The sequence below is a fragment of the Ranitomeya imitator genome, chromosome 2 (genome assembly GCF_032444005.1).
Source record: "Ranitomeya imitator isolate aRanImi1 chromosome 2, aRanImi1.pri, whole genome shotgun sequence".
NCBI classification, from domain to species: domain Eukaryota; kingdom Metazoa; phylum Chordata; class Amphibia; order Anura; family Dendrobatidae; genus Ranitomeya; species Ranitomeya imitator.
Genome location: NC_091283.1, coordinates 613,263,829 through 613,287,915, shown reverse-complemented (window position 1 = coordinate 613,287,915; position 24,087 = coordinate 613,263,829). Strand labels below are relative to the sequence as shown.

The 24,087-nt window shown below is 44.5% G+C and overlaps 1 protein-coding gene across 1 annotated transcript in view; it reads left to right on the top strand.

The window, feature by feature from the left end:
- FASN (fatty acid synthase) overlaps positions 1–24,087 on the top strand; it is a 90,299-nt gene that overhangs the window by 45,776 nt on the left and 20,436 nt on the right. Inside the window, exons 21-34 of the mRNA XM_069752481.1 lie at positions 992–1,195; positions 1,530–1,843; positions 3,354–3,743; positions 3,901–4,065; positions 4,149–4,267; positions 9,451–9,587; positions 9,990–10,193; positions 10,587–10,737; positions 10,829–11,007; positions 12,298–12,417; positions 13,125–13,247; positions 13,339–13,562; positions 15,184–15,373; positions 15,467–15,618. Coding sequence (XP_069608582.1) covers positions 992–1,195; positions 1,530–1,843; positions 3,354–3,743; positions 3,901–4,065; positions 4,149–4,267; positions 9,451–9,587; positions 9,990–10,193; positions 10,587–10,737; positions 10,829–11,007; positions 12,298–12,417; positions 13,125–13,247; positions 13,339–13,562; positions 15,184–15,373; positions 15,467–15,618 — 2,672 coding nt within the window. The remainder of the gene's footprint in view (positions 1–991; positions 1,196–1,529; positions 1,844–3,353; positions 3,744–3,900; positions 4,066–4,148; positions 4,268–9,450; positions 9,588–9,989; positions 10,194–10,586; positions 10,738–10,828; positions 11,008–12,297; positions 12,418–13,124; positions 13,248–13,338; positions 13,563–15,183; positions 15,374–15,466; positions 15,619–24,087) is intronic.

Here is a 24,087-nt window from a genome sequence, read left to right as displayed (position 1 = left end):
CATGCTCAGACGCCGTTCACTTCGGACTTGTCCTAGCTACAGCATTTTGGGAAATAGAGGTTAAGAGAAAGGACCCCCAACAACAAAACATCACCTGTCCAGTGAAAAGATGATAAATATTTCTGATTGAAATACCTCTCTAATAAAAAAAATCAATACTGGCAACATAGTTTTGGCCCCATGTCCATTCTTCTGATGGGTGGTATTTCTGTAGCACTTCAGTGATTTATATTATGTTATTGTGGTAAAACATTCCATGTCTTCTTAATCGGTCTCTACTCTAAAAAAACCCCAAATCAAATACATCTTGATCAAAGCAATACAGAATGCTAGCTGACTGTAGTGTCAGTTCACAGAGCATATTCAATTCTATGAGATGTGGAGGTAGGAAGGGTGAGGAGCTAACAGCACAGGGAAAAACTAGGTGGCAAACTCAGATCATGCTGCAAGTTCCAGCAGATTTGTTTTACTTCAAAGCTGGATTGACAGCTACACTGCTCAATGATGCTGAATAATGTCCTCCCAGCTACAGGGTCCAGCAGCTTTATTTTACCTCCAAATTTGGATTCACAGCTATACTGCTCAGTGATGCTGAATAATGTCCTCCATGCAGCTGCTGCTTCGGTTTGTGTGCTCAGATAAAAAAAAAAGTATGGGAATCCATCTGAAGTATGGGACTCAATATCAGCTAGTCTCCACTCACTACGTCAGATATACTGAAAATGGAAGCTATAGCCTACAGAGGAGAAAATTGGTGAAACATACAGGATATAAGTCATATAAAAGCCAGAAATAATGTTATTCTTCTTGCACAGATACATAAATGCTTATTCTGAGAAGTTACCTGAAATAACAGATACACTTTAGGAAAATTATAAGTTGACCCATAAATGTGAATTAACCAGAATAGCATACAGTAAAGAAATATAAAATTCTATAAAAGTCATAGATATAAGCATCAGCTTAACACCGTATATTCCTATTATTTCAGCTCTTCGTGTTAGTGTCCACAAATGCCTAGAAAAAATTACATCTGGAGGGGTGCAGATATCTGGTCTCCATGCCACCACTGCTCCACGTCGCCAACAGCAGCAAACGCCACCTACCCTGGAGAACTTTGTCTTTACCCCTTACATTGAAGAAAATTGTCTACGAGATAACAATGACCTATATTCTCTTCTAGAGCAATGCACAGGTACTGATTTTTACAGTTATCTTTATTATTAAAGTCTATAGTTTTTTTATACTTATTTAGAAGTTTGTAAACTATATTTTATATGTCAGAATGTCCAACAGATCTAGTAAATCGTTCACCATAGGTCATCACTTGCTGACATGTTGGTAACTGGGTTTCCAATAATATGAGGTCAGAGAGCGTTGAGCCCCAACAATATGCTGAATGAAGGGCCCTTGCCCACACATGCTTCATGGGTCCAACTCATTCAGGACATCATCAGGTGTATTAACATTCCTGACCCCAACACGTCACGTTGGCTGTGAATCTAAAGTGTCATCTGGTTCCCTTGCAGATAAGATTTGTGAACTAGAGTCAAAGGTGGCCCAGCATGGACTACAACTCAACATTCCCAGAGTCAAAAGAGCCCACAGGAATAAAAAACTAAGCACTTCCCCAGACCATGGTCTCCTGCATGTCCTCACCGAGATCTGTAATCTTGAGTTAAATGGCAACTTGCATTCTGAACTGGAAGAAACTCTGACCCAGAAGAACAATCAGCTCCAAGATGATCCTCTCCTGAACGGGTTGCTAACGTCACCTTATCTGAAAACATGTCTGGATACAGTTCTAGAGAACAGTAATCCCCATAAAATGAAGATTATTGAAGTAAGTTTTTTCAATATTTTAGATGGATAATACATGGGTTCATAATTAAACATCATACAGATGATATTTAGCAGTTTATTCAGCAGGGCATACGGGGAATTTGAGTCCCCAAAGCTGAGAAAAAGTCATCAGTATTTCAAGTGCATCTCCGGATGGGCAACAAAACAAAAGGTCACCATCTGTACAGTGCAGTAAGGCAATCTGTGTGCAAAGCTTCTTACAATTAAATGACAATGATAGATCAGGCTTTGTTCACAAGGTGTTGTGGTAGGTTTTGTGCTAAGGCCTCCTTTAACACATTCATCACTCATAGGCTAGTCCTACATGCTAAATATAGGGGTGTCATTTCTGTCTACTAGTAAGGATGGTCATTATAGTTATACTTTGGCTTTTAATTCACCAGTGTTTTCAAGATCTCTGTTTGATGTCTTGTGAATGGAAACATTAATTGTTTTTTACATTTTGTGACTTAAAACCCTACTTAATTTGCTCACTCAGATGCACAACCTAAAGAAGTATTCCCAAGTTGGAAGCTATTCCCTATCTACAGGATTGGTGATAACTTCCCAATTTCTGGGGGTCAAGCCCTTGGAACCTCACTGATCACAAGAAGAAGAGCCCCATGTGAATGGAGCTGGGGTAAATCTTGTTCACTGCCACTCCATTAATTCTTAATGTGATAGCCGGAGACAGCTAAACGCTGCTCTTGGCTCGTCTTCGGCACTCCCATGAGAATAAATGGAGGTGCAGTGCACATGATCAACCACTTAAGAACCCTGGTTTATGGGATTGATGGAGGCCCAGTGGTTGGATCCTCCAGTCAAGTTATTCCCTAACTTACAGACAGGGTATAACGTGTAAACTTGAGAATACCCAGTATATGTGAGCCTTTTTCTATCCTGTGATTGCCCAACATTTCATTATAAGAAGGACATGATGTGAATTGGTTTATAGCCACCGAGTGTAAGTTGCTGACAGCAAACCAAGATTGTGACAAATTCTGAGACTATGGAACATAAAAGTTTATTACAAAGAGGCATAACTTTGTTTATCTAGTAGAGTTGAACAACTAAATTTGCAGGAACATGGTCCATTGGCTACATCAGTGGCAGCTGGACCAGAGCACTGCAGACCTCCTACTATCTGCAGCATCCCGGGTCCCCTCTTCTAATTAGTAGGCTGCTCCTATATTTTGCATTTGTGTTGTGTCGCAGCCTCAGGACATTTCAGGGTCTATTAATCAGAAGATGCCCAGGTAGTAGAAAATTCACAGTGCTCTGGTTTGGTGGCCACAGACTACTGTCAGAACTCCTGGACCTGTATATTTTTTTCCCAACTCTATTATCTGGTGGATTGGCTTTATATAGAGCTTGCAGCTTGAGACCATTTCTGTACGAAAAGAACAAGAATGCAGGGCAATAGTAGGTGATCTATATTAATACCTATTTCTAGGAGTTACACACAGTACGTAACTTATCCATGTTAGTTTTTATTTCTTTTTTCTCCATAGACCCTAACAGGAAAAGGGAATTTGTCTTCTTACGTGCTGAATGTGCTGAACACCCAACCAATGCTGCAGATAGACTACATCGCCACTGACCGGACTCTGGACGTCCTTTCTACAGTAGAGGACAATCTAAAAGAATCTGGAGTTTCCATAGAGCAATGGGACCCTTATACTAGTCCACCTAGTGGTGTAACTGGTGCTGATCTGTTGGTGTGCAATAGCTCGGCACATCTCCTACGGGATCCTAGACAAGTTCTGCCCAATATGGCAGCGGCTGTGAAAGAAGGAGGATTCATTTTACTTCATACACTTCTAAAAGGAGGTATCTTAGGAGAGACCATTGCCTTCCTGAGGACCCAAAATCTCCAGCAGAAAGATGGTCTCCTTTCCCAGGTATGATGGTTCTATACGTCAGTGTACTATGAGCATTGAGCCGGCTTTAATTCCGGTAATTTAGTGATAAATCCATGTGCACTCTATGCCTCTAACCTTTATACATATGGTGCAGTATACATACTCTGAACTGTCTGAAATGTCTTCACTTTGCCAGGCAGAATGGGAGAAGCTGATTGACAGTGCCCACATGGACGTGGTTGCCATGAAGAAGTCCTTCTACAACTCAGTCATTTTCTTATGTCATCGACGTACCCCAGAGAGGAAAGCGGCTCTCCTCTCGGTTGAAGACATGGACTGTCCGTGGGTGGAATCACTGAAGGTGCCGCATTTTAAATGAACAGTTCATTTACTCGTGATGTCTAAATATCTATATTCTTCATCATCATCTGTTCTATATGATAGGAAGCTATGGCCAATACATCGGATCACCGAATTTGGCTAACAGCCCTGAATGAACCAAATTCTGGTATTGTTGGAATGGTAAACTGCCTGCGCCAGGAGCCAGGAGGAAACAGAATAAGGTATGGCAGACGTCATGGGATGGTTACATGGGCAAGATTCAGGTTTTGTCTGGCAATCTGTATTAATGAATGGATTTTTAGATCTGTAAGGTGTAGCAAAATTAAGAAACAATATGTCCTCAAATCCATCACCTTTACATAACAAAAACACTAACAATGTACATATACAGTATGTATAGGTATATGAGATGACTTGTTGTCATGACTTTTTAAAGTGATATTCCCTTTTTCCCTTTTTTAATATTATAGCATATCTCTAAAATATGGCTTAACATTGATCAGTTGCGGACAATCTCTGAGGATTGTGCAGAAAGAGAAACTCATTCTGCAGCCCTCTTATTCTAATACTATGGGGAGCTCTGTACTCAGACCCTAACTGATCAGCAAGTGATCCTAACAATATGGTTCCCATCTAATCGTTCAGAGACTCCTTATAAAGAGGGCCTGCCACTAAGTCACTGCTTCCTTGAGTATTCGAGGCTTCGTCAAAATCTGTCATATGGTTCCAGAGATATGGGCCTTTTTAGGTTGTTCTAATTTTTATGGTCTTTACCAAGGGTGTAGTACTCTCAGGATCCTCTGGGGGCGTGTTTTAGGCTACTGTGCATTATTACCCTGTGAGCACTGCCCATTTGGTAAAGACTATAAAAATTAACGCTAAATTAAAAAGCACATATCTCTGGAATGATTTTGTGGGGATTTTAAGGGAAAAAATTGGAATACTCAGAGGAGCATCAATAATAACCTAAGAGCAAAAACTGCCCAATTTTGACTTGTTGACAGGTTTTCTCTAAAGTGCCCCTGTCAGCAGGATTGTGCACAGTGACCTACAGACAGTGTCAGGTCGGCGTCGTTATACTGATTACAATGATACCTGGGTTGATTAAATCTGTCTGGTGGTTGTTGTGTAATCTGTATTTGTAGTTTTCAGTTAATCATATGCTTGTGCTTCGGAGCGGCCTGTGTGGGGGGTCTTCATGTGGTGTTCTGCTTACGTATTCATCTGTATGGCTTATGACAGGTCACTGATCCCTCTCACTGACCTGCCCCCTATTTTACACACTGCATATACTATTGTGGGGCTACAGGAAAAAAATTCAACTTCATCAGAATGATGGCGGCGCCTGTGCTGCACCGTGATACAATGGCTAATATGCCTATATGCATTTATGCTTTATTCCTATACTATCGTGGGGTAATAAAATAGACATATCTTCATCAAAATGGCAGCGCAGTAGCACCTATCACATTCTGATTTTTTATGGTCTTTACAAGGAGGTAGTGCTCTCAGGATTCTCTGGGTACGTGTTTTAGGCTGCTCTGCATTATTACCCTGTGAGCACCAAAAGATGCTACTGCGCAAGAATCGCCGCTGGCGCCATTTTGCTGGAGGAAAAACTTTGGCTTCATCAAAATGGCGCCAGCAGGGGTGCCTGCACAGTAGCATCTAATGGAACGCGCAGGCACCGGCGCCATTTTTCGAAAGAAAAAAATAAATTTGGCTCCATCAAAATAGCATCTGTCGGCAATAGATGCTACTTTGCATGCACCGCCGGCGACATTTTGATGGAGCCAATTTTTTTTTTCTCAAGCAAAATGGCAACAGCTCAGGCGCAGTAGCATCTATCGGAACGCAATAGATGGTACTGGGCAGCTTTATTTTTTTTGCTCCATCAAAATAGCATCTATCAGCGATAGATGCTGCTGTGCAGGCAAAATTTTTTTCTCCAGCAAAATGGCACTGGCGGTGTTGCTTATGCAGTACAATGTATCGGACCACGATAGATGCTGCTGCGCAGGCAGCACCGCCGCCATATATTTTATTACCCCACGATAGTATAGGAATAAAGCATAAATGCCTATAGGCATATTAGTCATTGTCTCATGCTACACCGCAGGTGTTACTGCCTGCACCAAGTTGAATATTATTTTTTAACCCCACTGTAGTATATGCAGTGTGTAAAATAGGGGGCAGGTCAGTGAGGGATCAGTGACCTGTCATAAGTCCATAAGGATGAATATGTAATCAGAGCACCACATGAAGACCCCCTACAGGCCGCCCTGGGGTACAAGCATATCATTAACTCAAAACTGAAAATAAGGATTAAACAACAACCACAAGACGGATTTCATCACCCAGGTATCCTTGTAGTCAGTATAACGGCGCCGACCTGACACTGTCTGTAGGTTACTGAGCACAATCCTGCTGTCAGGATCGGTTTAAATATATCAATATAGAAGTACTAGCTATTGAACCCATTCTACGCCCGGGTGGCGAGCATTTATATTGGTATATCTCCATCCTGTCATGTGCTGCTCCATCCTGCGTCCCCATCCTGTCATGTGCTGCTCCATCCTGCGTCCCCATCCTGTCATGTGCTGCTCCATCCTGCGTCCCCATCCTGTCATGAGCTGCTCCATCCTGCGCCCCCATTCTGTCATCTGCTGCTCCATCCTGCGACCCCATACTGTCATGTGCTGCTCCCATCCTGCACCCCCACACTGTCATGTGCTGCTCCCATCCTGCGCCCCCATTCTGACATGCGCTGCTCCCATCCTGCGCCTCCATTCTGTCATGTGCTGCTCCCATCCTGCGCCCCTATTCTGACATGCGCTGCTCCCATCCTGCGCCCCCATTCTGTCATGTGCTGCTCCCATCCTGCGCCCCCATCCTGTCATGTGCTGCTCCCATCCTGCGCCCCTGTTCTGTCATGTGCTGCACCCATCCTGCGCCCCCATTCTGTCATGTGCTGCTCCCATCCTGCACCCCCATTCTGACATGTGCTGCTCCCATCCTGCGCCTCCATTCTGACATGAGCTGCACCCATCCTGCGCCTCCATTCTGACATGTGCTGCTCCCATCCTGCGCCCCCATCCTGTCATGTGCTGCTCCCATCCTGCACCCCCGTTCTGTCATGTGCTGCCCTATTCTGCCATGTGCTGCTCTGTTGTGAATTCTGTGGCAGAGCTCCCTCCTGTGGTCATAAGTGGTACTTCGGCTGATTCTCTCTGTGAGCTTCCGTTGGTGGAGGAAAGTGGTACTGCGGCTTCTGAGTTTCCTTCCTCAGGTGATGTGGTGAAGTCGTTAGGTGCTGCTCTATTTAACTCCACCTAGTGCTTTGATCTTGGCCTCCAGTCTATGTTCTAGTATTGGACCTGTTTCCTCCCGGATCGTTCCTGTGGCCTGCTGCTCTGCATAGCTGGGTTCCGCTTTTGCTTTTTGTTTGCTGGTTTTTTCTGTCTAGCTTGCTTATTTGTTTTCTCGTGCTTGCTGGAAGCTCTGGGACGCAGAGGGTGTACCTCCGTGCCGTTAGTTCGGTACGGAGGGTCTTTTTGCCCCCTTTGCGTGGTTGTTTGTGGGGTTTTGTGTTGACCGCGGAGTTGCCTTTCCTGTCCTCGCTCTGTTCGGAGGGTCGGGCCTCACTTTGCTAGATCTGTTTCATCTCTGCGTTTGTCTTTTCATCTTGGCTCACAGTCGTTGCGTGTGGGGGCTGCCTTTTCCTTTGGGGTGTTTCTCTGAGGCAGGGTGGGCTTATTTTCTGTCTTCGGGCTGGCTGGTTTCTCGGGCTGTGCCGAGTTGCATAGGGAGCGTTGGGCGCAATCCACGGCTGCCTCTAGTGTGGTTGGAGGGCATTGGGGATTGCGGTCAGCGGAGTTTCCACGTCTCAGAGCTCGTTCTATGTTTTTGGGTTATTGTCAGGTCACTGTATGTGCTCTGACTCCTATGTCCATTGTGATACTGAATTACCAGATTATAACACTGCTCCCATCCTGCGCCCCCGTTCTGTCATGTGCTGCTCCCATCCTGCGCTCCCGTTCTGTCATGTGCTCCCATCCTGCGCCACCGTCTGTAATTTGCTGCTCCCATCCATATGCCCCCTTCACTGCTCCATAAAGGTTTATGGCCCCCATAAGATGCTCCTTAGTATATGCCCCATACACTGCTCCATAAAGGTTGATGGCCCCCATAAGATGCTCCATAGTTTATGCCCCGTACACTGCTCCATAAAGGTTGATGGCCCCTATAAGATGCTCCATAGTTTATGCCCCGTACACTGCTCCATAAAGGTTTATGGCCCCCATAAGATGCTCCATAGTATATGCCCCGTACACTGCTCCATAAAGGTTTATGGCCCCCATAAGATGCTCCATAGTATATGGCCCGTATGCTGCTCCATAAAGGTTTATGGCCCCATAAGATGCTCCATACTATATGCCCCGTATGCTGCTCCATAAAGGTTTATGGCCCCCATAAGATGCTCCATAGTATATGCCCCGTATGCTGCTCCATAAAGGTTTATGGCCCCCCATAAGATCCTCCATAGTATATGCCCCATATGCTGCTCCATAAAGGTTTATGGCCCCCATAAGATGCTCCATACTATATGCCCCGTATGCTGCTCCATAAAGGTTTATAGCCCCCATAAGATGCTCCATAGAATATGCCCCGTTCACTGCTCCATAAAGGTTTATGGCCCCCATAAGATGCTCCATAGTATTATATGCCCCGTATGCTGCTGCGATATATATATATATATATATATATAAAAAAATAACATACTCACCTATCGTCGCTGGGGGCCGAGTGCTGGGGGGCCTGAGCAGGCGGGTACACCGGCGTGCTGTGGGGGTCATGTGCCAGTATAGCCGCTAGCTCAGGCCCCCGACACTTGCTATATTCACCTGTCTGTCCGGTTCCAGCGCTGCGTGCCGCTTCTTCCGGGTCCTCTGGCTGTGACTGTTCAGTCAGAGGGTGGCACGCATTAAGCGCGTCATCGCGCCCTCGGAACTGTGAACGTCACAGGCAGAGGACCCGGGAGACGGAGCCGCACGCAGCGCTGGAACGGGACAGACAGGTGAATATAGCTTATACTTACCCTCCTGGCGCGTCCCTGCCTCTCCGTTGGAGATCGCGGCGTGCGGTCAGTGTTTACACATACCGCGATCTCCTGAGAGCGTCACTCTGTGGGATCCAGACTGCGCTTGCGCTTGCGCAGTCTATAAAGGCTTGGGACAGAGTGACGCTCCCAGCCTTATATTATAGATTCTGTCTCTCTAGTGCCACCTATAGGTTGTTACATTTCTCTGTGTGTTGGCAGCAAGAAATTGTAATTACTGGAGCGAAATACTGTAATTCTTAAGGTCGCTGCATGCAGAACTACATATTGACATTTTATTTCTAGGTGTATCTTTAACTCTGATGTGAATTCACATAAAGTGTCTGAAAAAGAGATCCTGCAGCGGCAGAGGCAAGATCTAGCAATGAATGTCTACCGGGATGGAAGGTGGGGCGCCTTTCGACACACACCCTTTCAGAAAGGTGAGTATATGACTATTTCTGAGAAGAATGTCAGCATTTATGTACAGTATGTATGCATTTAAGTAGGATAAGTATCATACGGTATCTGCCATGTGCCTGTCCCGTAGATCTTTTTGTTCACGTAGAAGTCATAGATAACGCATTACCCTGGGATAAACTGGTTAATATCTGAATATATCCAGCTTGAAATATTTGGTAAAGGCCTAATAGGGGCACTTTTTGGGACTAAAGGACCTGGATCTTCAGTGGAGTCTTGAACACCAGCTCAGCTTCAGGGAACCAGAAAAATTATTATTATTAACGCTACCACTTTGGAACGTAAAATACAGTTGTAGAATTAAATGATAATTTGTGTGTAATTTCCAAAGCAATAATATTTTGTATTATTTTTTTTTCCTATAGGACAAGCACAGGATGAAACAGCCTATGCTTTTGTGAACGTGCTGACCCGTGGAGATCTCTCCACCCTACGCTGGATTGCATCTCCTCTACGCCACTTCCACCCTCCCAATCCCAATGTGAAACTGTGTCAGGTGTACTATTCATCGCTCAACTTCCGTGACATCATGTTGGCAACTGGGAAGCTGCCCCCTGATGCCATACCTGGTATGAAACATTTCCATTATGTAGCTCATTAGAGTAGCTTGTGTAGAGCATTGCCACATATACAACTTCTAGGGTCTTCGTACATGGTGCTAGGGTCCACTTTGGAAACTTGGTCTGACTGATAGCAAGTCATCTATAGTCTGGTAGTCACCTTGGCCAGACGTAAAAGTCTAAAATTAAGAAGTTCTCATCTCTTTCCATCAATGGAAGGGTGATAACTAATTTTGGCTTCAATACCTAGGAGCTGGGATAGAAATTTATGTTAGAACCAAGTAATAATTTTGGAGCAAGTTTTCGTTATAGATATTTCATTTGGAAAATTCATTACTGGTCATATAAAGGGCATTAGGTGAGTATTGGAACACACTTGACAATTTTGCTGTTTGTTTTTAGGAGATGTAGCTCTACAGCAGTGCATGCTGGGAATGGAGTTTTCAGGACGTGACCCCGCAGGTAACAGGGTCATGGGACTTCTTCCAGCTAAAGGCCTTGCCACTGTTGTGGATGCCGATCAACGCTTCTTGTGGAATGTACCTGAAGATTGGTAAGTTCTCAATCTTGTCGAAATGAGTTGCTGAGTATTGAGTTGTAATTATTGTGTGTTCACAGTTATATTCTGTTCTTTCCGTTCGTAGGTCTTTGGCTGACGCTGCCTCGGTTCCTGTGGTCTATGCCACAGCATACTATGCCCTGATTGTGCGTGGACGGATGAGGAAGGGTGAGAGCGTTCTTATCCACTCTGGATCTGGTGGCGTTGGGCAGGCAGCAATCGCCATTTCTCTTAGCATGGGTTGCCGTGTCTTCACAACAGTAGGTAGGTTGTTCTGAAAAATGTGTGTGATTTTTATTCCATTCCTTGATATCAAACTTAGAACTCTTGTTGGACTTGGTAAAAGATCTGATCATGGCTGTTTCTATCTACAGTGATTGTTTTTTTTTTTAATTCTATGCAGCATACATTTTGGGGGACTAACTGCTTTTATTATAATATCACATTTTGGTATGCATCTTGTTAAATCCACCCCATCAGAAATGTAAACTTATAGCTGACTTCTATTCTCTGTGATGTCTTAATGCACTTTTTAGAACCAAAAAAGGAGCACTAAGACTACATGCACAATGCATCTGTATATTTACTCTACAACATACAAAGACAGCTTTTCCAAACATACAATCATGGACAAAAGTGTTGGCACCCTTGAAATTGTTCCAGACATAATTTCACAAACAAACCCCCAAAATGGGTCGGACAAATTTGTTGGCACCATTCCAAAATTGTGGGTAAGCAACTGTGTTTCAAGCTTGTGATGCTCATTCAAACTCACTTGTGGCAAGTAACAGGTTTGGGCATTATGAAAATTACACCTGAAACCAGATAAAAAGGGGAAAAGTTGACTCAATATTTACATTGTGTGTCTGTGTGTGCCACACTAAGCATAGAGAACAGAAAGAGGAGAAGAGAACTGTCTGAGGACTTGAGAACAAAAGTTGTTGAACAATATCCACAATCTCAAGGTTACAAGTTCATCTCCAGAGATCTTGATGTTCCTTTGTTTACAGCGCGCAACATAGTCTAGAAGTTTACAACCCATGCACTGTAGCTAATCTTCCTAGACATTACCATGCATTACTGGGGCCACTGTCGGGCTTATACCTTCTGAGTGTATGCCCACGATAGTGGACACAGACGCAGTGTGTACCTAACCTACCAAGCTCCCAGTGACTTTTTTTAGTGGGAAAAAAGACACTTTTTTTAAGTGAGTGGTTCATGGTGAGTGTAGCATAACATCTTGTTACTCTGGGGCGTTACAGTTAGAGAATAAACTATAGAAAATCCTTAGTTGAACAGGACTTTCTGAAGGTAAAGCAAAGTATCTGACAATCATACACAACTTTTTATGTTGATTTAGAAATTCAGAACTTATTAGATTAGTAAATCCCACTAGTTTTACCGTGTCACAATTCCTGTTCCCATCCATAAGCTGAAAGAACTGGCTGACAACCCATATAAAAACCATAATGGCAAATTCAGTGTCTTAGGATCAAGATTTAGCTAAGAACTGTACAGAAACATTGAGCTGGAATATTAATATGTATTGCTTAGGATCTTCAGAAAAGCAGCAATACCTCCAGAGCAGATTCCCACAACTTGATGCCAGCTGTTTTGCGAATTCCCGAAATACGTCTTTTGAACAACATGTTCTCACTATTACGGGAGGGAAAGGTGAGTGAAAGCTAAGGATTTATTCTTAGTTAAAGGCTTTTTTTCCAGGCAAAAGGGTTTAACAATGCTTTATTAATCCACACAAATGAAGAAATTTCATAATTTACTTGCTGTTAAAATTCTGCTCTAATTCTAAGCTGTCACGTAGTGATGTGACTTCCATCTCCTTACTTCCTTTTGCAGTCTGTTCAAAGCAGAGAGCACTTTGATTTCTTGCCAGTGCTTTGTATGGTGATGTCATGGGGGACATGGCCTGTGATCCCCGACAACTTTACAATGACTGGGGTTGTGTACAGGGGGTGAGGGTGAAGGTGAAAAGTTGGAGCATTGGTAGGAAGGAGAAATTGTGTGCAGCAATTTATTCATCTTGAGACTGGAGTCTCAGAGTGGTACATTGCAGGTGGAGTTCTGGTGGGCATTGAAAATGGGAGTTTGTGAGCTGTGAGACAGATACAGCTCTGCCTTTTCAGAAACGTAGTCTAGAGCCATAGAGGTAGAGCTTACAGAAAGTTTGGGAAGTAAACACTAACAAATCACTCAGATGGCTGCATGGAGCTGAAAAGAAGTTGTAAAACAAAAATTAAGTTAACTGGTGGGTTTGGGAGTTTATTACAAGGACAAACATATATTTTTTTGTGACTCGAAAAATCCTAGAAGTAGAATGATCCAAACACCAGCAAACTATTGTGTTTTTCACTTCACTGTAGGAGTGGACCTCATTCTCAACTCATTGGCAGAGGAAAAATTGCAAGCTAGTCTCCGCTGTCTGGCCCGCCATGGACGCTTTTTGGAAATAGGCAAATATGATCTGTCAAACAATACGCCATTAGGTAAGTTTAACTAAATATTAATCTAAGAAGTTTCCATCTTAAGATCATCGCTCATTTTCTATGACAAACACGTCTTGATGGTGTCATATAGGAATGTCTCTTTTCCTGAAAAATGTGGCATTCCACGGAATCCTGCTTGATGCCCTTTTTGAAGAAGGAAACAAAGAATGGGAAGATGTGTCCAATCTTCTGAAGTCTGGAATTAGAAATGGAGTGGTGAAGCCATTAAAATGCACCATCTTCACTCGGGATGAGGTGGAGCCAGCCTTTAGGTTCATGGCACAAGGAAAGCACATCGGCAAAGTCCTTATAAAGGTCAGAGAAATTCACTATGCCCTAAAATGTTAGACAGCATTTACATCACAGTTGCTACAAAAATGTTGGTGGGACAGAATTGTAATCTGAATGGATTTATTTGTTATGAACGTAAACACACTCAAAGGTAACGGAAAAAGGGAAGACTAGAAAGACCCTAGCCGCACAACTGAAAAACATCACCTTTGACCTAAAAGGCCTTTGAGGGGTTTCTCATACTTTCTGAGGAACCAGAGGGGAGGCCTCAACACACTGCCAACAAGATTAGAGATAAGTGTGAAGGAAGATATGAAAACCCAGGGTGAGAAAATTAAAACACGTTCATATAGGGTTGAGAGTGGAAGCTAAAGAGAGCAAAAAGTAAACTGAAAAAGTATAACGTCCCAGAAACCTAAAGAGGTGAAAGGAAGAGGTACTGGGAAGGAAAACAAACAGTCACTGCAGGAATTCAGCTGGTGTTTACCAAGCAAGGTAAACTCCTTAGGCCGGGGTCACACTGGCGTATTGCATCCGATGCGAGAGCATCGGATGCGATATGCTAATGACCCTCGGCTCCTCGCAGCAGAGCAGGAGCCGAGTGTCATGCGTCTGTGCTCCGATTCTCTCGCACAGGGAGGATCGGAGCACAGCTGCGGAGGAGGCGGAGAAATGAATTTCTCCATCTCCTCCATTGCTGGGGTCCGCTTATAGCGCACATCTCTCGGATGATATCCGAGTGGTGTGCGCTGTCCCACTCGCACCCATAGGTTTATATGGGTGCGAGTGAGCCGAGAGTTTTCCTCGGTCCGTAACAATCGCAGCATGCTGTGAGTGTCTCGGACCGAGGAAAACGGCCGAGAAAAAGTCGGCTGCTGGGAGCTGCCCCATATGGTAGCATTGGTCCGAGTGCAATGCGATTTTTTATCGCATTGCACTCGGCCGTATTACGGTCTAGTGTGACCCCGGCCTTAGCTGAAGGGTTGGAACTCCTAAACACAAGTCTACCTAAAGGTATAGACAGCAAGGAAGTGCAGTGAAGGGTGAACATATAAAACCCAACCCAGAATATCATAGGGGAGACCAAAATGGCAAGATGGAATACACTTTGAGAGAAGCAAACCAAGAAGGGGAAACAAAGACAATTGGAACCATTAGTATTTGGACAGGGAAGAAAAGGCAACAATTCTTCTCTAAATTGACAATGTTAAAAGTTTTTTCCTCTCGGTAAACTTCTGTCCACAGGCACAGTTAGGTGTAAAAAACTAAAGCAAACTTTTTTTTTTTAGCCAAACTATGCCTGTGGATAGAAGTTTCCTGAAAGAGGAAAAGTCCTTTAATACTTTAACGTTCTAACCAGATTTATTTGGCCTGAAATCCACCTTTGGCCCCACTAATGGTTTAGGCTACTGTTCCAACCTTCTCTGTGATTTTCACTACATCCCTGCCCGTTAAGATTGATAGCAGCTTAAAAATAAAAAGTTCATCTGGAAGTCAGGATAACAGTAAGGGAAAGCACAATTATACATTAGCAATAAGAAAAGAAAGGTTGTAGCTGCTACAAAATCCCGAAAAGAAGGGCTTCTGGAGATATATACCTTTTATTGAATACATTTGGTATCTGTTGTATATTTTTCATATGTAGGTGCGTGAAGAGGGGTCAGCTTATGACTCTGAAACGTTCCTTCCCGCAATCCCTCGAACATCTTTCCCACCAACAAAGTCCTACATCATTACTGGAGGACTTGGGGGCTTCGGCTTGGAGTTGGCTCAGTGGTTAATTGAGAGAGGTGCCAGGAACCTCATTTTAACGTCTCGATCTGGCATAAGGAATGGTAATGTACAGTCACAAAATTTTCCAAAGAACGATAATTAGTAAAAAGCTGGAATGATACATCAGAGTTCTGACCATTTGCTTATATTTGTAGGTTATCAGGCCAAACAAGTCCAGAGCTGGAAGGAAGCCGGAATTACTGTGATCGTTTCAACCAAAGATGCCGGTTCTATAGGGGGAGCGCGTCAGTTGATAGATGCCGCATCACAGTTAGGACCAGTGGGCGGAATCTTTAACCTTGCCATGGTGAGTTCTGGAAAGATACTAACTCATCAAGGTCAAATAATCAACTCCTATTACTACTCCATTATTATTTTTATATACCAAGCCACTTGCCTGGACAACCCTTTTAAGTATTTTCTGCAACCCACAAAAATGTTAGAATGGAAATATTACATGTTTCCTTTTATGATATTGACATTCATATTGACATTTGATCTGAATGAAAAACATTTGATCTACAAATAGTTATTAAAAAATATGTAAAACTGTATATTTTTGTGCATTATTGTGATGTCCTCAAGGCTCTTGAGGGAAATGTGTACAGAGGAAAATTTTCTGTGGAGCTGTGATGACAGCTTTTGGTTTCCCTTATCCATGTGCCTTCTCGCTATTCTAAGAATGTCGTTAGACAATTAATATTATGCTTGAACTAAAGGGGTTTTCTGGGCAAAAAGAAGAGTTCTCCAGAAGCTTGGAGGTGTAGAAAATGACAAACTGAGTAACACTCACCTACATTCGCTGGACCTAGATGGGTGGTAGTAGGTGAGTGTCACTTAGATTGTAAGGCCATGTTCACACGATCCTTTTTTTCATGCGGAATTGCCGCGATTTTCCCGCTGCGGGTCCGCAGCTGTTTTCCATGCAGGGTACATTACATTGTACCCTATGGAAAACAGGAACTGCTGTGCCCACAATGCGGAAAATAAAAAAAAAAACCGCGCTGAATAGCTGCGGGAAAAAAGAAGTACCATGTCACTTCTTTTTTCGGAGCCGCAGCGGTTCTGCACCCATTGACCTCCATTGTGAGATCAAACCCGCAGTAAAACCCGCAGATGAAAAAAATATCTGCGGGTTTTACTGCGGTTTGTGGTGCCGAACCGCTGCACCAGGAAGTGCGGGGAAGTGGGCGGAAGTGCGTGGGCGGAGTGTGGCTGCCCCCCCGTGCTCTGATCCCGCCCCCCCGTGCTCCAATCCCACCGCCCCGTGCTCCGATGCCTCCCCCCAGTGCTCCGATGCCCCCCCCCCCCCGTGCCCTAATCTCCCCCCCTTATACTTACCTGGCGTCCCGGTGTCCGTCCGGCCGTCTTCTCCCTGGGCGCCGCCATCTTGAAAAATGGCGGGCGCATGCGCAGTGCGCCCGCCGAATCTGCCGGCCGGCAGATTCGTTCCAAAGTGCATTTTGATCACTGAGATATAACCTATCTCAGTGATCAAAATAAAAAAAAATAGTAAATGACACCCCCCCCCCCTTTGTCACCCCCATAGGTAGGGACAATAAAAAAATAAAGAATTTTTTTTTTTTTTTCCACTAAGGTTAGAATAGGGTTAGGGGTAGGGTTAGGGTTAGGGGTAGGGTTAGGGGTAGGGGTAGGGTTAGGGGTAGGGTTAGGGGTAGGGGTAGGGTTAGGGGTAGGGTTAGGGGTAGGGTTAGGGGTAGGGTTAGGGTTAGGGGTACGGTTAGGGGTAGGGTTAGGGTATTTTCAGCCATTTTAACTGCATAGAAAACTGCATAAAAAAAAGGATCAAAAAACGCATCAAAAAAGGACAAAAAAAGGACCTGCGTTTTCTGCCAAGAGCTGCAGTTTTTTAAAAAACAGTCCTGAAAAAAAAAGGATGGAAATCAGGAACGTGTGAACATACCCTAATTTATTAAAGGGAATCTGTCAGCAGCTTTTTGCCATGTAATCTGAGAGCAGTATGATGTAGGGGAGGGGAGCCTTATTCCAGTGATGTGTGTAGTTTTGATAAAATCTCTGTTGCAGATGTTGTAGTGGTGTAAATGCTGAGCTGTGCATAACTCCACCCACACCCCTGATTGGCAGATTTTTGTGTATACAGTGCATTGTCAGCAAGCTTCCAATCAGTAAAGTGGGTGTGGTTACACAGATTAGCCTGACTGGTCTGCACTAGAGACCTAGTCCTGTAGTGATAATCTACTCCTGATAAAACACTGATTGTATTGAAATTATAACACACAGCCTAGTAAGTTACACATCCCTGGAATCAGGGTCTCCTGTTGTGAATTCTGTGGCTGAATTCACTTCTGTGGTCACAAGTGGTATTGCAGTCTCTGGGCTTCCTCCCTCAGGTGTTTTGGTGAGCTCGTTGGCTGCCTTGCTATTTAGCTCCACCTGAGTCTGTCTTCCTTGCTCCTTGTCAATGTTCCAGTGTTGGATCTGAGCTACTGCATCTTTCCTTGGGCCTGCTGCTCTGCTAGATAAGTGCTTCTAGTTTGTTTTCTGTTTTTTTCTGTCCAGCTTGCTATTAACTTTTGCTGGAAGCTCTGAGAAGCAAAGGAGTGCACCGCCGTGCTGTTAGTTCGGCACGGTGGGTCTTTTTGCCCCTTTGCGTGGTTTTCGTTTTAGGGTTTTTTGTAGACTGCATAGTTCTCTTTGCTATCCTCGCTCTGTCTAGAATATCGGGCCTCACTTTGCTGAATCTATTTCATTCCTACGTTTGTCTTTTCATCTTGCTAACAGTCATTATATGTGGGGGGCTGCCTATTCCTTTAGGGTATTTCTCTGAGGTAAGTCAGGCTTGTATTTCTATCTTCAGGCTAGTCAGCTCCTCAGGCAGTGCCGAGTTGCATAGGTAGTGATAGGCGCAATCCACTGCTGCTTATAGTTGTGTGAGGATAGATCAGGTACTGCAGTCTACAGAGATTCCACGTCTCAGAGCTCGTCCTATTGTTTTTGGTTATTGCCAGATCTCTGTATGTGCGCTGATTACTGCACGCTGTGTTGCCTGATTGCCAGCCATAACAGTACAAGGAGCCACACCAATGATTCCCAATAGAGGGAAAAAAGAAATCCTGACAGCATTTTTTTTTCTTAGCTCTGTCTTCAGTCTTTTTTTTCCCCTAGACATTAGAGTGCTTCAGGACACAGCTGTGGACATGGATATTCAGGCTCTGTGCTCCTCAATGGATAATCTCGTTGTAAATGTACAAAAGATTCAAGATACTATTGATCAGAAATCGATGCTAGAACCAAGAATTCCGATTCCTGATTTGTTTTTTGGTGACAGAACTAAGTTCCTGAGCTTCAGAAATAATTGTAAGCTATTTTTGGCCTTGAAACCTCATTCTTCTGGTAATCCTATTCAACAGGTTTTGATTATTATTTCTTTTTTGCGCGGCGACCCACAGGACTGGGCGTTTTCTCTTGCACCAGGAGATTCTGCATTGAGTAATGTTGATGCATTTTTCCAGGCGCTGGGATTGCTTTACGATGAGCCTAATTCAGTGGATCAGGCTGAGAAAAATCTGCTGGCTTTATGCCAGGGTCAGGATGATGTAGAAGTATATTGTCAGAAATTTAGGAAGTGGTCAGTACTCACTCTGTGGAATGAATCTGCACTAGCGGCTTTGTTCAGAAAGGGTCTCTCTGAAGCTCTTAAGGATGTAATGGTGGGATTTCCTATGCCTGCTGGTTTGAATGAGTCTATGTCCTTGGCCATTCAGATCGGTCGTCGCTTGCGCGAGCGTAAATCTGTGCACCATCTGGCGGTATTGTCTGAGAGTAAACCTGAGCCTATGCAGTGCGACAGGACTATGACTAAAGTAGAACGGCAAGAACACAGACGTCTGAACAGACTGTGTTTCTATTGTGGTGATTCTACTCATGCTATTTCTAATTGTCCTAAACGCACTAGGCGGTTCGATAGCTCTGCCGTTATTGGTACTGTACAGTCCAAATTCCTTTTGTCCATTACCTTAATGTGCTCTTTGTCATCGTATTCTGTCATGGCGTTTGTGGATTCAGGCGCTGCCCTGAATCTGATGGATTTGGATTATGCTAAACGTTGTGGATTTTTCTTGGAGCCTTTGCGGTGTCCTATTCCGTTGAGAGGAATTGATGCTACACCTTTGGCCAAGAATAAGCCTCAGTACTGGGCCCAGCTGACCATGTGCATTGCTCCTGCACATCAGGAAGTTATTCGCTTTCTGGTACTGCATAATTTGCATGATGTGGTCGTGTTGGGGTTGCCATGGCTACAAACCCATAATCCAGTATTGGATTGGAACTCTATGTCGGTAACCAGCTGGGGTTGTCAGGGAGTACATGGTGATGTTTCATTTTTGTCTATTTCGTCATCCATTCCTTCTGACATCCCAGAGTTCTTGTCGGACTTTCAGGATGTATTTGAAGAGTCCAAGTCTGATGCCCTACCTCCGCATAGGAATTGTGATTGTGCTATCGATTTGATTCCTGGTAGTAAATTCCCTAAGGGTCGTTTATTTAATTTGTCCGTACCTGAACACACCGCTATGCGCAGTTATGTGAAGGAGTCCCTGGAGAAGGGACATATTCGCCCATCGTCGTCACCATTGGGAGCAGGGTTCTTTTTTGTAGCCAAGAAGGATGGTTCGCTAAGACCGTGTATTGATTACCGCCTTCTTAATAAGATCACTGTTAAGTTTCAGTATCCCTTGCCATTGATTTCTGACTTGTTTGCTCGGATTAAGGGGGCTAGTTGGTTTACTAAGATTGATCTTCGTGGTGCGTATAATCTGGTGAGAATCAGGCAGGGAGATGAATGGAAAACGGCATTTAATACGCCCGAGGGTCATTTTGAGTATCTGGTGATGCCGTTCGGACTTGCCAATGCTCCATCTGTTTTTCAGTCTTTTATGCATGACATTTTCCGTGAGTATCTGGATAAATTCTTGATTGTTTACTTGGATGACATTTTGATCTTCTCAGATGATTGGGAGTCTCATGTGAAGCAAGTCAGAATGGTTTTCCAGGTACTGCGTGCTAATTCCTTGTTCGTGAAGGGATCAAAGTGTCTCTTCGGTGTGCAGAAAGTTTCATTTTTGGGGTTCATCTTTTCCCCTTCTACTATCGAGATGGATCCGGTTAAGGTTCAGGCCATCCAGGATTGGACTCAGCCGACATCTCTAAAAAGTCTGCAGAAATTCCTGGGCTTTGCTAATTTTTATCGTCGCTTCATCTGTAATTTTTCTAGCATTGCCAGACCATTGACCGATTTGACCAAGAAGGGTGCTGATTTGGTTAATTGGTCTTCTGCTGCCGTGGAAGCTTTTCAGGAGTTGAAGCGTCGTTTTTGCTGTGCCCCTGTGTTGTGTCAACCTGATGTTTCTCTTCCGTTCCAGGTCGAGGTTGATGCTTCTGAGATTGGTGCAGGGGCGGTTTTGTCACAGAGAGGTTCTGGTTGCTCAGTGTTCAAACCATGTGCTTTCTTTTCTAGGAAATTTTCTGCTGCTGAGCGTAATTATGATGTGGGCAACCGAGAGTTGCTGGCCATGAAGTGGGCATTCGAGGAGTGGCGTCATTGGCTTGAGGGTGCTAAGCATCGCGTGGTGGTTTTGACTGATCATAAGAACCTTACTTATCTTGAGTCTGCCAAGCGCTTGAATCCTAGACAGGCCCGTTGGTCGTTATTTTTTGCTCGTTTTGATTTTGTGATTTCATACCTTCCGGGCTCTAAAAATGTGAAGGCGGATGCTCTGTCTAGGAGTTTTGTGCCCGACTCTCCGGGGTTATCTGAGCCGGCGAGTATCCTCAAGGAAGGAGTCATTGTGTCTGCCATCTCCCCTGATTTGCGGAGAGTGTTGCAGAAATTTCAGGCTAATAAACCTGATCGTTGTCCGGCCGAGAAACTGTTCGTCCCTGATAGGTGGACTAGTAAAGTTATCTCTGAACTTCATTGTTCGGTGCTGGCCGGTCATCCAGGAATCTTTGGTACCAGGGAGTTGGTTGCTAGATCCTTCTGGTGGCCATCTCTGTCGCGGGATGTGCGTGCTTTTGTGCAGTCCTGTGGAATTTGTGCTAGGGCTAAGCCCTGCTGTTCACGTGCCAGTGGGTTGCTTTTGCCCTTGCCGGTCCCGAAGAGGCCTTGGACACATATTTCGATTGATTTCATTTCTGACCTTCCCGTTTCTCAAAAAATGTCGGTCATTTGGGTGGTCTGTGATCGCTTTTCTAAAATGGTCCATCTGGTGCCCTTGGTTAAATTGCCTTCCTCCTCTGATTTGGTGCCTTTGTTCTTCCAGCATGTGGTTCGTTTACATGGCATTCCTGAGAATATTGTTTCTGACAGAGGTTCCCAGTTTGTCTCGAGGTTCTGGCGAGCCTTTTGTGGTAGGATGGGCATTGACCTATCTTTCTCCTCGGCCTTCCATCCTCAGACTAATGGCCAGACCGAACGAACCAATCAGACCTTGGAAACATATCTGAGATGTTTTGTTTCCGCTGACCAGGATGATTGGGTGTCATTTTTGCCGTTGGCTGAGTTCGCCCTTAATAATCGGGCCAGCTCGGCTACCTTGGTCTCTCCATTTTTCTGCAATTCTGGGTTCCATCCTCGTTTCTCTTCAGGACAGGTTGAGTCTTCGGACTGTCCTGGTGTGGATTCTGTGGTGGACAGGTTGCAGCAGATCTGGACTCAGGTAGTGGACAATTTGACCTTGTCCCAGGAGAAGGCTCAGCTTTTCGCTAATCGCAGACGCCGTGTGGGACCCCGACTTCGTGTTGGGGATCTGGTTTGGTTATCTTCTCGTCATATTCCTATGAAGGTTTCCTCTCCTAAATTTAAACCTCGTTTTATTGGTCCGTATAGGATTTCTGAGATTCTCAATCCGGTGTCTTTTCGTCTGATCCTCCCAGACTCCTTTTCCATACATAATGTATTCCATAGGTCGTTGTTGAGGAGATACGTGGCACCTATGGTTCCATCTGTGGAGCCTCCTGCCCCTGTTTTGGTGGAGGGGGAATTGGAGTATATTGTGGAGAAGATTTTGGATTCTCGTGTCTCTAGACGGAAACTCCAGTATCTGGTCAAATGGAAGGCTTATGCTCAGGAAGATAATTCCTGGGTTTTTGCCTCTGATGTCCATGCCCCAGATCTTGTTCGTGCCTTTCATGTGGCTCATCCTGGTCGGCCTGGGGGTTCTGGTGAGGGTTCGGTGACCCCTCCTCAAGGGGGGGGGTACTGTTGTGAATTCTGTGGCTGAATTCACTTCTGTGGTCACAAGTGGTATTGCAGTCTCTGGGCTTCCTCCCTCAGGTGTTTTGGTGAGCTCGTTGGCTGCCTTGCTATTTAGCTCCACCTGAGTCTGTCTTCCTTGCTCCTTGTCAATGTTCCAGTGTTGGATCTGAGCTACTGCATCTTTCCTTGGGCCTGCTGCTCTGCTAGATAAGTGCTTCTAGTTTGTTTTCTGTTTTTCCTGTCCAGCTTGCTATTAACTTTTGCTGGAAGCTCTGAGAAGCAAAGGAGTGCACCGCCGTGCTGTTAGTTCGGCACGGTGGGTCTTTTTGCCCCTTTGCGTGGTTTTCGTTTTAGGGTTTTTTGTAGACTGCATAGTTCTCTTTGCTATCCTCGCTCTGTCTAGAATATCGGGCCTCACTTTGCTGAATCTATTTCATTCCTACGTTTGTCTTTTCATCTTGCTAACAGTCATTATATGTGGGGGGCTGCCTATTCCTTTGGGGTATTTCTCTGAGGTAAGTCAGGCTTGTATTTCTATCTTCAGGCTAGTCAGCTCCTCAGGCAGTGCCGAGTTGCATAGGTAGTGATAGGCGCAATCCACTGCTGCTTATAGTTGTGTGAGGATAGATCAGGTACTGCAGTCTACAGAGATTCCACGTCTCAGAGCTCGTCCTATTGTTTTTGGTTATTGCCAGATCTCTGTATGTGCGCTGATTACTGCACGCTGTGTTGCCTGATTGCCAGCCATAACAGTCTCCGCCCCTACATCATGCTGCTCTCAGATTAAATAGCAAAAACCTGTTGACAGATTTCCTTTAACACCCACAAGGACCCAGGAGAGTTTTCTCTTTGCCCAGACAACCCCGCTAAAGTGGGGAAACAAAACTGTAGCTGGCATGATGTCTTCATGTTGTTATATGGATATAGCAGTGCAGAGATACAAAGATGTCAGATTTGAGGATCCTCTAGTGCTGTTTCTCAGCCTCTCCAGGACGAACGATGCAATGATGCGCCTCTCTTAGCTGTAACATAATTAGTCCTTACATTCTCTGTAGAGATCAGCACAGGTTTGATGAACACTTATACTCCGGCAGAATACTTGTGTGACTTTGTACATTGTACAGTCTAAAGATGGAAAATCACATTATCACTTTGTAAATGGAAAACTGTTTAGTAGTCTGCAAGGGCAGGGGGTACCAAATTGCCAAAGTCAAAGTATTTAGTTACAGGCCTAGGACAGAAAACTGAATCTTTGGCCATGGAGAAATGAAGCCTATTATAAAGGCTTCCATAGACATTAAAGGGAACCTGTCACCCCGAAAATCGCGGGTGAGGTAAGCCCACCGGCATCAGGGGCTTATCTACAGCATTCTGTAATGCTGTAGATAAGCCCCCGATGTTACCTGAAAAAGGAGAAAAAGACGTTAGATTATACTCACCCAGGGGCGGTCCCGCTGCTGGTCAGGTCAGATGGGCGTCTCCGGTCCGCTGTGGCGCCTCCTATCTTTTTCCATGACGTCCTCTTCTGATCTTCAGAGG